General features: G+C 39.3%; 2 protein-coding genes across 3 annotated transcripts in view; one reads left to right on the forward strand and one right to left on the reverse strand.

Annotated features, from left to right (window-relative positions):
- The window catches only part of LOC132847458 (inositol polyphosphate-5-phosphatase A), a 150,381-nt gene extending 137,937 nt beyond the window's left edge, over positions 1-12,444 (forward strand). The window contains exons 13-16 of one of the 2 annotated variants that reach the window (XM_060872755.1): positions 3,984-4,095; positions 7,342-7,410; positions 10,188-10,272; positions 10,469-12,444. In XM_060872755.1, the coding sequence (XP_060728738.1) occupies positions 3,984-4,095; positions 7,342-7,410; positions 10,188-10,268 (262 nt within the window). In that variant the 3' untranslated portion in view covers positions 10,269-10,272; positions 10,469-12,444. The remainder of the gene's footprint in view (positions 1-3,983; positions 4,096-7,341; positions 7,411-10,187; positions 10,273-10,468) is intronic. The other variant, XM_060872754.1, reaches the window with a different exon arrangement.
- A 2,053-nt stretch (positions 12,445-14,497) lies between these two features.
- On the reverse strand, positions 14,498-17,253 carry nkx6.2 (NK6 homeobox 2). Its single transcript, XM_060872757.1, has 3 exons — positions 16,457-17,253; positions 15,840-16,012; positions 14,498-15,249 (listed from the first exon to the last, which is right to left on the reverse strand). Exons 1-3 carry the CDS (start codon positions 16,869-16,871, stop codon positions 15,001-15,003), a joined length of 837 nt encoding a protein of 278 aa, XP_060728740.1. The 5' UTR covers positions 16,872-17,253; the 3' UTR covers positions 14,498-15,000.
- Between the last annotated feature and the right edge of the window lie 486 nt (positions 17,254-17,739).

Below are 17,739 nucleotides of genomic sequence, written 5' to 3' on the forward strand. Positions count from 1 at the left end.
AATCCACTGATGTGTATAAGTGAGACCTGAAGCATGCATTTATTTTTATTTATTTATTTTGTAAACCAACAACAGGCTGCAATGTTCATGTTCACTTTAGTGTAGTGATGTCAAAGATGTTTAATAAAGCTGGACAGACATGTTGTTCATTGAGTCGAGATATCTGAACTGTTGTCCTCCAGCATGTGGACGGCTATTGAATGACACTGTTGAATTGTAAGTGCCATGACATTAATCATTACACTTCTTTACAGTGAATAGCATAAGACCATTTATTAGTCCACAGTGGCATGTTTTGTTCCAGTGAACATAAGAATGCTTGTGTCAGTTACTGTGAAGGAGAATCTTTGTTTAAGCACAGAGGTTAATGACAAGCTTGAGACTAGCTTTTGTTAAAGATATGTTAAGAACATGTAATGGCCTGTGTAGTGCTTTTGCAAGCTCTTAAAATAGCACCACTTGGCTGTCTGATTCTGATTGAAGTGTAAAGTATGTTTTTTTGTAGATTGATGTTTGACGTTAATCTTTAGTAATCGTTTAATTTTGGTGTCACTGTGAATCCGAAGCTTGGGCATAAAACCAGAATACACTCTGGATGGGATGCTAGTCAGGATCACAGAATACAGTGAACACACATATTTAGACACCTATTCACTTCTAGTGTTATAGCCTTGATAATCCATCTGTGGACAGGTTTTTGGGAGGTGGGAGGAAAGTAAAGCCCCTGGAGAAAACTCACATAAACACAGAAAACACAGAAAACTTCACACAAACAGTGATGTAAATGTTCTGAAAATGTTCATTCAGAATAAATGGATTCATATTTGGTTACATGCCTAAAGTTTACATGTGTTCTCTTCAATTATACACTACTTCAGTCTTATTCTCTATATCTGCCTTTGGCTAGCAGCACTGAGAACTCCTATCAATCTAAGCACAGCACACAGGTCAGGTGACATCTGTCTTTAAATACAGTTTATGACTCTTAACCTTAATTCATTAATAGCTTGTCTCTTATCAGCTCGCCTTTTCCTGTCTGTATTAACCAGTTTATTTTGCCCTGATTACACACAGTTTGTCTCAATGCGCCTTTGTTTGACTTGTCACTTATTTGTCATTATGTAGAACAAGATAATGGATCTGATAGGATATACAAGTTAAAAAAAACTGCCACAGAGGTGCGCACACACACACTCCTTGTCCCTATGCTGCTCAGACATGCAGGTCTAAGACAGTGACATTAAGAGCAATAATGTCAGGAGTCAGTCAGACATTAAAATCACAGTCAGAGAGGAATCACTAAGTGCTTTGGGGAGCTGAGGGAAGAAGAGGTCTCATTAGAGCCTGAACCTCAGAGCCGTGTGTGGAATCCCTTTGGAAAGCACACAGACACCACTTTATCTCCAAATGCTCATGACTTTTCCCTACTCCTCAAGAAACTGTAATGGTAGCTTATCAGGGTATTGTTTGCGCTATTGTTTAAGTGTTCCAATAGATACTGCTACTGCACACAGCAACATGTTGCTCTGCATCTTTTGCTTTCTCACACACAGGTAGATGGTTGTTGAGTTTATCGCAGAGGCCCCATTAATTAGCCTAATTAGTCTTGCCATGGGCAATAAGGGCCTGATAGTGGCTGACGGTCTCCGGTTCGCACGCCCAGGCTGGCCGTTTACTCTGGCAGATACGTTTGTGTGTGCTAATCACCCACATCCATCACCTCGCCCTACTGCACTGAACTGCTGTTTGCTGTTGCATTAGAGCAGTGTAATCTAGATCAGCTCTATCTGAGTGAGCATGCGTGCATATGTGTGTGTGCGTGTGTGTGTGTGTGTGAAAGAGAGAGAACGATAGCGAGAACGAGAGCAAGCCTGGAGGGCCGCCTGCACGAGTGGACGTACAACAAATAAACGTGGATTATTTAATTAATCTAAAGGCTTGTTGACATTCAAACTCTTTGAATATACAGATGTTTAATTTGTTTTTTTGGATTTCTTAAAAACTAAAATAAAAAACACTTTATACAGTACATGTATTTTGAAATGTTATTCACAAACAGTTCCCAATGAAGTCTCCTAACTTGCTTCCAGTTCTAAAGGTATAGGCCCAGATCCTGAGCAGATTTCATTACTGACCAAACAAATGTACGAGTTTATGAAAATCAGCAGTTACATTTATATTTAGATTTTGTAGTTTTTTTTCTCATGAACAGAAACATTGAAATCATCATTTGTTGTAATCATCTAAACTCTACAGCCATGTTTTTTTAATTCTGTTTACATGATGTACAATTTTTTTTATTGAACAATTGTACAATTGATTTATTGAAAGATATGTACAGATTTGTATTTAGGCTTGAAAGATGATTCAAAGACCTTAAACTTACTTTCTTATTCAGTTTTGTAACCTAAATAAAGTACCAAATGAACTTTTAGGTATTGCTGCTTGCTCACCCTCTCTGCTCGTAATGCTTCCTGTTTCAGTTGTGTGGTCCGTCCTGAAGAAAGCCTGCACTGCTCACTTTGAAGACCCCCCCATGCTACCCACCCAAATTCCCACACTCTCTGCATCTCTATCCCTTTTTATCCTGCTTTCCCCTCTCTCTATCCTCCTGTATCATGCACTCTGTCTTTCTTCCTCAGCTCTTTCATCCAGGGAATCATCTCTTTAGCACCTCTTTAACATACCAAAACACTCCTTCATTTCCACATGTTTAAAGCGCCATCAATGCTAATTGTGCCCGGGCCCTGTGCAAAGCCCCCCAACCAGTTTGTGTTTGGCCACTCGGTCAGGGGCCTGTGTGTTAGCCGGATGTGCGTTAAGCAGCTCTGCCCGCCTCTGCCCCCTGACCCTCTCGAGTTTGCCATCACCATGGAGCTGGTCGGAGCGATGGAGTGCTAAGTGGCAGCTGTGGAGGACCCGGGTTGCATGGGATGAGCTGTTGCCAGGTCTCTGTTTACTGAGCCAATTCTCCTTAGTTAAATGAGGGGATTCATCACAGCAGCCTGTGTGATATTGTGTGTCCTTTCTGGTCAGTTGGACTAAGCAAGTGACTGTGTCCTAGCAGCTGGAGGGCAGGAGTTTTGAAATTCTGAGACGGTTCATTCATTTTAATGCACTCTGTTTATTGAGGGTAAAATATGTATATATACATCCTTTCAATTTCTATGCAGAAAACATCTACAGTACACAGGAAATTAGCACCTTTTATCAGTTGCAGGAGCTTTCAGTGAACCTACAACAGGAATAATTCAGCATACAAGAATACAGTTGCTTGTCCCAAAAGTCCACGCTGTTGGTTTTTTTGTGCCTTTTGTTTTGGCCCTCTTCTTCCATATAGCAGCTTTGTTAACCTTCTTAGATGACTGCCAGCTTCACATTTATTTAATTTTCATATCTCTTGGAATACTTTATGGGGAATTTCATATTTCTACAATGCTTTACCAACCAATGGAAGAATGCATGCCATGTTAGAAATAATAGAATTGTCATTAAAGAGTCATTAAAAGCTAAAGGATCAGAAAACAATAGATCAATGTTCTGGGGAAAAAACATTAAGTGCCTTTTACATATCATAAATACATATCATAAACCACAGAAAGCTATACAGCTAAAAGCTTAAGAATCTGTGTGTGTGTGTGTGTGTGTGTGAATATTCTAATTTAAGTAATAACCCATGACAAGTCTTGCTGTTATTGCTTAGACATGATAATACAAGAAGAATAATATGATCCCCTGAACAAGTATACCCAAGGAAATCATATTACCACAAATACCTTTCATGAAACTATAAGCCAGAAATTACAGTGTTGCATTAAATCAGATTGGTTTTGTATTTGTATATACTGTATGTAGTCATTGGTTTATGGTCAAAAGTCACTTACTTTGTAACCTGGTTGCTAATCCAAAAAGAAAAATGCATGACCTGATGTGTACATTGTGGATTCACAGTTCTGTATACCATCCTGTTTGTGTGTTTGTAGCTACCCATACAGTGAGGACACCAGTCAGGGGAAGCAGTACATGAATACACGATGCCCTGCCTGGTGTGACCGCATCCTCATGTCTTCTTCTGCCAAAGACCTGGTTGTAAAGGTCAGTACAACCATAATTAAGTCCTTGTTCATACAGTTACACAGTTACATGCATTAACCACAGAACATGATTTTTTTTCCCAATAAAGGCAGTGAAGCACAAATCATCTGCATTCAATTCACTATTTAAAAAATGCAGTGATTTTTTTAGTATTTAAGTCAAGCAGTTTGTGCTGTGCCAGGGTCACAGATGGAGCAGGCGCTGAATATGTAAACTTTCATCTGCCATGCAAAGCTCATTGTCCACACTGGCAGAATATACAGGCCTGCTCTCATAGAGTGCCAGGCATGCATGTCTGCTTTATAAAGCTTCATAAGTCTCCATAGAGCTTGGCAGATCTCTGTTACTCTGGCTGCTGTCTCTGAGTCAACTTGCACCCAGCCAGGCCAAGAGCTGCTCTCAGCCATACTAGAACACTAAACTCCTTTACTTTCTTTCCACCTATCTCTGTCTCTAGCTCAAATTAGTCTTGGCATTAACACCCACTTTATGTGATCTGCTTATAAAGTGTACTTTGAGATGGAAGGCTATTCATAAAATTTGTTATCTGCTATTTCTATGCACCACAAAATTTTAGGGACTGCTTGTAAAAATATTTCATAACTTGAAGAATTTTTAAATCTGCCTAGAGCAACCCAATGTCACTTTAACAAAAAAGAAGACCGATAAACAAACAAATTGTTCGCATTTAACAGTGTTTTGTAATTAATTTACTTAACACACTAGTAGTGGATTGTTTGATAAACCTGCCTTTCTCATACTGCCTGTGAGAGACTGTGATTAAATGACAATGGAGTCTGATAGCTGAATATATGCTGTCAAACTCAAAACATGCCCCTTTTATATCCTATAAACTGATTCTCATGGTCAATAGTACAGGCTTTAATATACTGATTTAACTGATGTAAGCCAAACACACAAGGCTTGAACTAGACAAGCAACCCGGTCGTGAAACACAGCACAAAACATTTTGAAAACAAATGTACAAATGTCCCAGACTACCTCTAGACGTGGTCTGAGCGATTGGATCATAGGTACCATCTGACCCTATTTAGACCGATATTTACCGCTGTCCACTTGTGATCCGATCACATGAGACAGATGTTCATAGCTGTCTGAAAGGAGTCTCTGTTAATTCATGTCACACTGTTTACTTTCTTGCCTTTCTAGCTCAAGGATTTCTAACAGATATGGAAAAGGAGTAGCTTTGACAATGACGGTTGGTACTGGATGGCAATGTTACAGGATTTTTCCATACCCCATAACACCCCCCTTACCAATTTTACGCTCTCAGTTCCTTCAAACCAGCTAACTCTCCCCATCACACAAATACTACAAGTCAGGGGAGACATTTGACGAATTATTTCAATTCATTTCTTGCAGCCAAATTCTGGCCCAAACTGATGAAAAGATCACAAAATCACCAAAATGCTTAAAGTCTCATTCACAAAACGATTGGATCCATTTTAACATTACCTGTTAGTTTTTATTCTATAATTGTATTAATTGGTTTATTTTATCTTATTTATTCAGATGTCTATTCTTTATTTATGACAATATATGAAATAATATGATATTTTAGGACCTGGGTTACAAAAAGTTTAAGGAAACTGTTTTTTTATAATGCCTTTTTTGTGTCTTGTTACTTTGTTAATATACTAGTAAAAACTACAAACTACCACTTGATTAGTAGTTTTTCTTAGCAAAAGCTAAGAAAAAAAGTCTTACAAAAGCCTAATACCGTTTCTTTCTTTCTTTTTCTTTCTTTCTTTCATTCTTTCTTTCTTTCTTTTCTCTCTCTCTCTCTCTCTCTCTCTCTCTCTCTCTCTCTCTCTCTCTCTCTCACTCACTCACTCACTCACTCACACTCACACTCCCTATGTATCTCTCTTCATCAACGTTCCCGATCTCTCTCGAAGGCAGAAGTGGTACAGATTGTTGAGACATGGACCTGTAAACAGAGCTGTGTGCAGTGTCATCGATCATGCCGTGCTCCGTTAGCTCTGTGCCGTGTTATTTTCTGCTTGCCGAGCCCTAACACGCTGAAGGTTTGCCTGCAGCAGCGGGTAGAGGAGCTTCCACGCTTTGCACCGTAATGAAGGCTCGGTGAAGCGTGCTCGATGCCGCAGCCCTGGCCCCTACCGTAATTTGTTTATCTGTCTAAAGATTACGCAGGCCGAAAATCCCCAATTTTATGCTGCCTTTGTAAATTATCTAGAATCTTTTTGATGAATGTATCTGTGCCACTAGTCGAAAAAACACCATAGCACACAAATGGGAATGTTGAAGCGTAGCCTGAGATGGAAAGGTAGCATTGGTGTGTGTTTGAAGTAGGTGTGTTTTTGTGTTATCAAATTGTAGTGCAAGGATGACCTGCATGCTTCTGTTTTATTGGTTTGAGGTTCATTCAGAATGAATTTTGTGCTTGGAAAGCCCTCTTTAATCACTCTGTTTGAGCACACCTCAGCATTCCCAGATAGGTCAACTGTATTTTCTGAATTTGAGTGTTTTCAGGTTGAAGACCTCCAATCAAAAATATACAAGAACTGAATCCAATAGAACATCCAGTTGGGATGTGGTAGAATGGGAGATTCACAGCACCTAGAAAATCTGCAAGAATTGCGTGATGCAATCATGTCAACATGGACTATAAATTTAAAGGGATGTTTCCAGCATTTGTGGAATTCATGCCAGGAGGAATTTTGAGAGCAAAGAGAGGACAAACCCAATATTATTATAATGTTCCTAATAACGTGGTCTGTGAGTGTAAATGCATTAGTATTCACATGGCCTGCTCCATTACATTTATATTAATAATGTCTTATTAAATTGCTTTTTCTTAATTTGGTCTTAATTTAATGATATGGCTCAGTGGTTTCACTAAACCTACAATGTTACCAGCTGTTTGTTGGAAACCACCACATACGTTAACCCAGATATTTATACTTATACAACGAATATGTGTTTGGGAAAAATGAAAATGAGGTACATTGTCATTTTTATTTAGTAGTACATAAGTAGGCTCTGGTACTTGTAGTTTGTGTATTCTTTAGGTAATATAATTTACAGTATTCCAAACCAATTTGGAATTTTTGTGTTAATAAATCCAACATATTTGTGCTCTAATGCCAACATTGTTTTTTCTTGTCTATTCACACTGTTAAGGCTTCAGGGAAAATACAGTTATCATTTACTTCTGCTCTGATGTACTAATTTTTTGTGCTTGTTTTAACTTATTGTTCACAGCCAGAGGCTGAGGAGAAGTCAATAACCTATGACAATATTGGGCCCAATGTCTGTATGGGGGACCACAAGGTATGTAACTCTGTCTTTGTAATACATCTGTGTGTGAGTTTAACTGTGACTTTGAGCGTATTGTTTTGAGCATGTGTCTGGATGCCAATTCTGATCTAGTCCGTGCATCTGATCAACTGATAAGCTGTGATTGCAAGTTTGGCTGAGATCCAGTGTGCCTGACTGGAAGGGAGTCTAAGTGCCTGACTGGGAGGGAGTCTGTATGCCTGACTGGGAGTCTGAGTACATGACTGAAAGTGGATATACTTGCCTGACTAAGAGTCTGCATGCTTGACTTAGAGCCAGTGTGCCTGACTGGGAGGGAATCTGTTTCCCTGACTGGGAGGGAGTCTGAGGGTCTGACTGGGAGGGAGTCTGTATCCCTGACTAGGAGTGAATCTGTATCCCTGACTGGGAGGGAGTCTGTATCCCTGACTGAAAGGGAGTCTGAGTATTTGGCTGGGGGGATTCTGTGTGCCTGAATGGGAGGGAGTCTGTGTGTATGACTGGAAGGGAGTCTGTGTGCACGACTGGAAGGGAGTCTGTGTGCCTGAATGGGAGGGAGTCTGTGTGTGTGACTGGAAGGGAGTCTGTGTGCACGACTGGAAGGGAGTCTGTGTGCTTGAATGGGAGGGAGTCTGAGTGCCTGACTCGAACGGAGTCTGTATGCCTGACTGGGAGTCTGAGTACATGACTGGAAGGGGATTTGAGTGCGAGTGAGTCTGCGTGACTGAATGAGAGCCAGTGTTTCTGAATGGGAGGGAGTCTGTATCCCTGACTAGAAGGGAGTCTGAGGATCCGACTGGGAGAGACTCTGACAACCTGACTGGAAGAGAGTTTTGGATTCTGACTGAGAGGAAGTCTGTGTATCTATATGGGAGCGAGTCTGTGTCCCTGACTGGGAGGGAGTAGTATCCCTGACTGGGAGGGAGTCTGAGATTCTGACTGGGAGAGATTCTGACAACCTGACTGGAATAGAGACTTAGAGCCTGGCTGAGAGGGAGTCTGTGTATTTGACTGGGGGGAGTCTGTGTGCCTGACTGGAAGGGAGTCTGTGTGCCTGAATAGAAGGGAGTCTGTGTGCCTGAATAGAAGGGAGTCTGTGTGCCTAAATGGGAGGGAGTCTAAGAGCCTGACTGAGAGGAATTCTGTTTGTGCCTAACTGAAAGGGAGTCTGTGTGCTTGACTGAGAGCCAGTGCGCCTTACTGGATGGGAGTCTGTTTCCCTGACTGGGAGGGAGTCTCTATCCCTGACTGGGAGGGAGTCTGAGGGTCTGACTGGGATGGAGTCTGTATCCCTGCCTTGGAGGGAGTCTTAGAGCCTGACTGAAAGGGAGTCTGTGTATTTGACTGGGATGGAGTCTGTATCCCTTAATGGGAGGGAGTCTTAGAGCCTGACTGAAAGGGAGTCTGTGTATTTGACTGGAAGGGAGTCTGTGTGCCTGACTGGAAGGGAGTCTGTGTGCATGACTGGAAGGGAGTCTGTGGGCCTGAATGTGAGGGAGTCTGTATGCCTGACTGGGAGTCTGAGTACATGACTGGAAGGGGATGTGAGTGCCTGAATGGGACGGAGTCTGTGTCCCTGACTGGGAGGGAGTCTGTGTCCCTGACTGGGAGGGAGTCTGTGTCCCTGACTGGGAGGGAGTCTGTGTCCCTGACTGGAAGTGAGTCTGTGTCCCTGACTGGAAGTGAGTCTGTATCCCTGACTAACTGGGAGAGAGACTGACAACCTTACTGGAAGGGAGACTTAGAGCCTGACTAAGTGGGAGTCTGTGTATTTGACTAGGGGGAGTCTGTGTGCCTGACTGGAAGGGAGTCTGTGTGCCTGAATGGGAGGGAGTCTGAGAGCCTGACTGAGAGGTTGTCTGTGTGCCTGACTGGGAGGTTGCGTGTGTGCCTGACTGGGAGGGAGACTATGTGCCTGATTGAGAGGGTGTCTGTCTGCCTAACTGGGAGGGAGTATGTGTACCTGACTGGGAGGTTGTACTGTGTGCCTTTCTGGTATGTGTGTTTCTCTGAGAATATATGGTCGTAAATGTTTGATTGTGTGTCTGAGTATCCAATAGTTTTTCCGTCCTGACTGTGAATCTAACTGAATTTCTGTATTTAATTTGCCATATAACAAATTTACATTGAGTTTGTCAGTTAAGCTTAACAATTTTGCTTCCTAAAAAAGAAAGACGGAAAACAAATGGTAAGCAGAAACAGTTTACAGAAAAGATTCATCTCCATCTCTGCTTGATTAACCTCATTATGTCTTCCTGATGATATGGTCTGAATTACACTCACCTCATAAACATCTGCCATTTATATTTTATCGGCTGACTGGGACTTCAAAAAGTGTTTCTACATGCTGACATGAACATAGTCTTGCACATGGTTACACTGTAATTTGCCAAAATGTTTATATTTATTGGAAATATAGCTGTTAAAACGTTACATATGAGCCCAAATTGTGCATGGAGACCACAGAGCTCTCTATTTGTTAAACATTTGTGTGTGTGTGTGTGTGTGTGTGTGTGTGTGTGTGTGTGTGTGTGTGTGTGTGTGTGTGTGTGTGTGTGTGTGTGTGTGTGAGAGAGAGAGAGAGAGAGAGAGAGAGAGAGAGATAGTCAGGTCGAGAAATTATGCATGAGCCACACACAGCCATCAACAGCACAGTCACCTCTGCTTTGGAAATAGGGAAAAGCTGAAAGTATCTCATGTGCACTCATTGAAGCGTCAAAAAGCTGACTTAACTGTTACTGATACCTTTCTGTGTGTGTGTGTGTGTGTGTGTATTTCTGTATGTTTTGCAGCCTGTTTTCCTGTCCTTTCGATTAACCACAGGGGCAGGTAAACCTAATGCAAATAAGCACAAGTGTTGTGTCATGCAGTGATGTGGTAAATATTTTTTCTTTCATTATTTTTATTTTATTTTTATTTATTTATTTATTTATTTATTTATTTATTTATTTAATCACGCCATATATTAGAGTTTAAGCAGTTTGCAATGACCATGTGTGACACCTTCTCTCTCTCTGTGCGCATGTGTGTGCGCATGTGTGTGTGGGCGTGTGTGTGTGTATGTGTTGTCTAGATATATGCTGCCAAAGAATGGAGGGGATTTCACCACAAGAGACCCTGTGAGAAACTCAGAGACAGCTGGATACACACACTCTCTCACACACACTCTCAGAAAACCCTGATAAGACTTTTCAGCAGGACTGACCAGTCGTATTGAAACAAGTGCAAGCCATCACACCAAAAGATATGGCGTGATATAAGATTCAGGAACACACACCGAATGTCAAGCACACAAACACAAACACAGCTTATACCACACTCTTCTCTTGTTGGACACTTTTCCTGCAGAACACCAACACATGGACAAACAAGTTAAAGGACAACTCTTCTTATATGACATAGCCTTGTTTCCAAAACTCTAATAGAAAAATCAGAAGTACTACATATTTTAAAGACAATACTTACGATTTTTAGATATGCCTCTACATTATAAAAGATACTTCCTAACTTGTGTAAGATGTTTTAAGAAGTGCAATGCAAAAAAAATGTTGTATATGTATAGTGTTAGGTTTATTTGTACATTGGATAATTATATAGTGGTGTTGATGTTTTTTAGTGCTGTTTTCTTTCTATTTTGGCAAGCTTGTGGGGGTCTCTCTCTCTCTCTCTCTCTCTCTCTCTCTCTCTCTCTCTCTCTCTCTCTCTCTGTCAGATTAGATTAGGTATTTTTCATTTAATTTCATTTCAACAATTGACATTAGTTTGCTTTCTTTCCTTTCCTTACTTTGATGTGGGAGAATCGTGTGCCATTTTTCTGCCATCCTCCAAGTCTCATTTTATATACTGTACTTTTTAAAGAGATGATAATTTATTATTCTTACCAAAATGATTACAGTGAGGTGTTGATAGAAACTTGCCACTTGTCAGCTGAAACTGAAACTAGCTGAATAGTTAGTTATATATTAAAACACACATCATCTGAAGTGCACCTTTTTTTTTTTTTTTTTTTTTTTTTTTTTGCAGTCATATGATTTTATCGTAGCCTGAGCTATCTGAGCTATTCTAACCAGTGTCATAGGCCATGCAAGTAGCTATATAAGATATTGTTACATATAGCAGTCTCACTTGGTTATTGCATTATTATTCTTATCCTAACTTATTTCTGTGTAATAATATGGTTCTGAATGTGATATTTTAGATAGGCTTGGGTATCTTTAAAACATGTAAACTTTTTTTTTTTTAAGATTTTTGTTTGATAGTTATATATTTTTTTTTTTTGTTTGATTGTTTTTTCTTTTGTTACTGCGTCATGGTGCCAAGTATTGTACACAGCAGACAAATGTGTGTTTAAGAGTTTGTGCAGTCGGTAGGAGGAAACCGGTCGCTGTAAACCGCGCACTATTGGACCGAATAGTGATAGTAAATACCACGCTAGGCTGTTTTGAAACGCAGTTTAGTGTGGTGTAGTGCGCGGTTTGGGACGCGGCCTGAGTTGCTCCGTCTATATCACCGTTAATCCGCTTTCACAGCTCGTTAGAGCTTTAAAATGGCGATTAGCAGTCGGCCGACATTTCCTCATATCGATTTTAATTTAGTACACTACATAGTTCAGCAGGTAGTTTGATATTTGGATGTCCTTTTTTCTCATTTGAATCACCGTAAGTGAGAATGAATTCATGTCGTCGTAAGAGTGGCTTCCCAAACTGGCATAGCAGACTAAATAGTGTCAAATTAGTGCTCTAACTCAAATGTGACATAACCTACGACACTGCAGGTCTCTTTATTTAATAAATGTGAGCGTTTGGGGGAAAACAGGGCGTTATATAGACGACACGAATGTATTTTATCAGCCAAAAATTTCAACGTACTGTTTAGTAGTAGCCTACTATTTAGTACGGTAGTATGCCATTCTGGATTCTGCTCAATAACCTTTCCCCTTTGCGCCGGTCACGTGATGCGGTGTGTTCCCTATGTAATAACATATAGAGCTTGAGCTCCATGGGTGGCCTGCTGGCCCCTTCAAGCAATAAAACCATTAGAACTGAACAAGTGTTTGTCATTACTGCCACACATTCATAACACACTGCAAGTAGATACAATATTTAGTTTTAGTTAGTTTTTATGTTTATATATAAGTTTAATATAAATAACTAAAAAAAACTATATATATATCTATCTCTATATATATAAAATGTAATATATAATTACAATAATATATATTATTTATATTATTTATTTATATATTATTTATATATAAATACAAAACTATATATATATATATATATATATATATATATATATATATATATATATATATATATATATATATATATGCGCAAAGTTATACTAGATACTAGTATTAAAATTATAACTCACCGCGTTATCTTAAACATAGCAATTTGGATTGGATGATTGGTTGACAACCTTTAGCTCCTCCCGCAATCACGTCGTGTCATTTATCCCTTAAAATGATTGTTTCCTAAATGTCAGTGTCATTATGATTTACATGTCAGTTTGCTTTGGAAACCTAATAAACCTCGCTCGGCACTTGGAAACACACGAGAGTAAATTGTACTTTTTAAAAAGTTTAAAAGTTTCCTTAAAATTGGAAATCTAAATTTCTTGATATGCAGTAATGAAGTTTTACTTATAAATGTTATGTTTATTCTTACACCTGTTTAGAGGCATGTTATAGTGGAATTTCCCGAAATGCTGAAAACTATTGCTGCATTTTATACTTACCAAAAAATTAAAATAAAATAAAAAAACAACACCTGATCACTTTTACTCTTGTAAACTATAAATAAACATTTTAATCCTAACATAATCGAGACTATTTTTTTATTGTTTTATTAATACTCAAATTTACACATTTAATTTTATTTAATTGATTGAATCTTATTTGCATAAATATTTTTAAGTTCGAATATACAAATATTTTCAACATCAACCACTTGGCGAAGATTGACTGTAATATCTATTCACCTGTAAAGCCCTGTCATTTATTGCCCATTTAATCTCTCTCTCTCTCTCTCTCTCACTCACTCACACACACACACACACACACACACACACACACACACACACACACACACACATTACTACCGTTAAACAGAGTTACCCCGCAGCCAGAAACTTCAAAAATAGAGTTGAAATACGAAATGTTTTTGTCTGTACTGAACCTACAACAAACCTGTTGCCTTTAGTTTTTACATTTATTTGGAAAGCTGGCAGCTCCAGAATCCATCTTGACAATTTCGTGCTGAATCAAATCTCAACGCACAGTTGTGACTTAGTCTGGGAGTTGTGGACATCATTTGTGCGTGGATTTGGACATCATTTGTACGTGGATTTTTTGCATTGTGGTAATAATGTGATGTGGATGCATCCAGTATCAATTGTCCACTGGGAATTCAGACCCTACAAATTGGATGCATCACAAATAGTGCACTACATTTAGATACTGCAATGTTCATCTACTAATATGCAGAATTTTCAGTATGTGTATTTATTTTATTTGATCAATAAATAAATCATGATGATTTTGTAGGTTTCGTTAAAGTTCAGCGTCCTAAATAAATATTATTTCTAAAATAATTATGGAACCTATTTAATTGTGATATATTGTGTAGTGAGTAAATCCCTCTCATTAAGATTAACACGCAGTCACATGCCTTGAGTGTTCACTCTAAACTCCACCTCTGTAGCCAGATACCCACATTTGTGTAGCAGGTTGCAAATGATCTATGGGGGGAAACATTTAGCCTCATCTTCACCTTTTGTAAATTAAACATTTTCCTACGTGTCACCTGTTGCACGATAATGTAATTATTAATATGCACTAATTATCTGAAAAACTGAAAATAGGCTAATTCCCTTCAGTTGTGGGCAATAAGTGAATTAACAGCCATTGATCGAGTCATATTACAACAATTAATTTATCGATTGTTATATCTGATATCCATATAGTCTTCCAAAGCAAAGGACAACAAAAAGTTCAATGACTGTAAGTCTTACTGTTTCTTGTGATATTAGATTTAAGGCAAACTATTTACATTGCCAACATTTTAAGACATGACGAAATGACCTCTATTGAGACATATTTAAAACATAAGCTTGTTAAATAATTTATTGATAATACAAAGGTTTTCTTACTTCAGCACGGAAGCAATAATATTCTCTTAATTCAGCATTTAACCCTCCATCTGGATGTGTTTTTACAGAGGTAGCTCTAAAACTTAAAGTCCTTTTAAATGAAAAGACCCGGCCGGAGAGCATACTGTTAAAACTGTTAGAACAAATTCTATTTACATGATAATTTACAGCCGGTGGACTTGTATGCGGAATAAGAGTCAAGTCGTAAAACTTGGAAAAGTAGTGATAGACTTGGTTATTCAGAAGGGAAGTGAGATTTCTGCCACAGGAGAGGATGAGTGCGCAGTGGTGATGTCCATTTGGCGGCTAAATAACATAATTTACTCGGTAGAAAATATATACATCTGAGTTCCGCTTGCGGCAGCAGTAGGAGGCTCAGAGGCCCACTGTTTACCCTGCTTAAGTTTTTTGAATGTTCCTCAGCTATTGGAGAAAAGTCTGTGCTCAGCATCACAATGTGTCCGAGCTGCTGTTGCTCGGGCTCATAAGCGCCAGGCTCGCCGACTTGTGCTTTTTCAGCAGTCTCGTAATTTTTTCGTCGTCTGAGTTGGGGTCCAGCGGCTTGTTGTACTCGTCATCGTCCTCGTTGTCCGAGCTTTCCTTCATCTTCTCCGTTTCCGAGTCGTGTTTCTTTTTGGCGGTGGCCATTTCCGCTGCGTGCTTCTTGCGCCACTTTGTTCTCCGGTTCTGAAACCAGACCTGTTAGTGAAGAGAGATGATGACGTTAAATACGTTCAATATTTAACAAGGAGAGTTTGAGAGAAAAAAATCAAGAATAAAATAATAATAATAATAATAATAATAATAATATATATATATATATATATATATATATATATATATATATATATATATATATATATATATATATATGACCAAGCTGATTTAATAATATAAGCCTAATCACAATTAGTTTTATGGTATTGTGTTGTAAATAACTACACCTTTATTTACATGCTTTAAATTACAATTTCATTCATTCATTCATTTTCTACCGCTTAAACTCCAAAATAATAATAATAATAATAATAATAATAATAATTATTTTTATTATTATTATTATTATTATTATTATTATTATTATTATTATTATCGTTGTTGTTGTTGTTGTTATTATTATTATTATTATTATTATTATTATTCGGGTAAATATGTACAGATTTTCAAGAGTGTAACTTTAATTCTTGCATGCAGGCTAGTATTTTTAAAAGGCCGCCCAGACATTAAAGACATTAAATTATTTAACATGAAACTTTATTAGTAATATTAAACTTTTGACTTGTCCGTACCTTGACCTGACTCTCAGTCATTCCCAGTGAGTAAGCGAGACGCGCTCTCTCAGGTCCTGCCAGGTATTTGGTCTGTTCGAAGGTTTTTTCCAGCGCAAAAATTTGTTGTCCCGAAAAAGTTGGTCTGGAGTGTTTCTTCTTCCCGTCTTTGTCCAACATTATATTTGCTTGTGCTGAAAGAGACAAAATGTTGGGTCTTAGTTAGGTTTGTAAGTTTGGTTTTAAAAAGTTAATTTTAGAGGCCTTGATTTGAATCAGTCCTGTCCACTGTGTATAAAAGGCTGCTTATAAAACAGCAATCACAAATCATAACTTTAGTATTATACGGTCTTATTTCCCATTTATTCTTACAAGTATGCCTTATAATAATACTACTGTACATGTTATCGTTTTTGTGAGGTTGAAGAGTTGACATAAATGTATTTTTAGCGTTCGTTTGTGTTTATTTGTAAATTAAATGATGGGGATTTTGCAATGCATTTCTATTCAACAAAATGAAACCAAACAACGATCAACTAAACTCTGGTTACGCGCTCTATTAGTTTGCGTAATTTGCATATTCAATTTTTTTGTAAGTAAGTAAGAAGTAAGTGTGAAAAGGTAGTTAGTCATCTTACCCTGACACGGTAGTCGTGGCTCCCTCCACGGGGAACTCTGCACCATTCCCGGCCAAAAGATAGGCGCTCTGCCCGGGAGCTCCGCCAGCGGCTTCGGGTAGCGCGACATGGCAGCGGGGTTAAAGTACATCCCAGCGGACGTGGCCAAGCCGTTTATCCGCGGAAACGTGGAGAGAAGTTGTCCCGCCGTGGTGATGGGTCTTCCCAGGATATCACTAATTCCGTGCGGTGTTCCCAGAGGGAGCTGTGAGCTGAGGCTGGTGAGTGAGGGAGCCTTGAAGCCCGCGGGATTCTGCAGCGTGTAGGGGAACAGTGAACTCTTCATCTCGGTCATGCTGTGAAGCGCAGCCAGTGGCGTGCTGCCCAACACGAAAGCACTCTGCCTATTAGCATCCATTTGCCCCACCGCTAACATTTGTGTGCATGAACCACGGAGTAAGCGCGTAAAAACTCAACACAAAACAAAACCTTAAAGGGCTAAACGAAGTGCCAGCGGGACAACTGCAAGTGCCCACAATTCAAGTCAAGTTGTGTAAGTTTATCCAAGACGAAGTGCTGGTGATCAGACTAGAAACAAAAGTTTTAAACAAAGCAAAACAACAGAAATGTCTGCCCGAGTGTCGGGCGAGTCCCCGGTCAAAAGTGTCTGCAGTTCAGTAAGTGTTATCTGAGCGTGCACCGATCCACAATCCGCTCCGCAGTCGGAAGTTGGAGGTCGTGTGTAATATATTTCACCGCGTCTGATGGCGCGCGCGCATTTGCTCGACTCACTTTGGTAAATTGACTCTCTGTTATGATGCTCGAGGAGACGGAGCCTCTGATAACCGCACCGCCACCTGAACGCGCGTATTTCCCATTGGACAGGGGCTAAGTGAGGGCGCGCTGTGATTGGAGGGCAAACAGCGGGACGCTCCGCGTGTGCGTCACTTGAACAAAGCTGCACTCTATCAAGGTCTTATTGTAGCACTATTAGTGACGCATCATACTGTAGAAAATCATTGTTTCCAGATTTGACAAAAAGACACATTTACTCTATGACCCATTACAACTGACAATGTAAGTACATTAACCTCGATACCACTATGCTGTGTGACCATTTTACTGGTGCTAATGAAGTAAGCAGGAGACTGCATTTTCAGCTCTTTTTTGTTTGCTGGGATTTTTTCAACTCTATTTACAAATGTTTAATTAAATAGAATGATTTCATTACAGATGTCAAATAAAAAAGCAAACCCTTCTGTGTTATTTCGTATCGGTTTGTGTCAAGCTGTTTCTTCTTGCTG

Source organism: Tachysurus vachellii, chromosome 6, assembly GCF_030014155.1.
Source record: "Tachysurus vachellii isolate PV-2020 chromosome 6, HZAU_Pvac_v1, whole genome shotgun sequence".
Taxonomy (NCBI): Eukaryota; Metazoa; Chordata; class Actinopteri; order Siluriformes; family Bagridae; genus Tachysurus; species Tachysurus vachellii.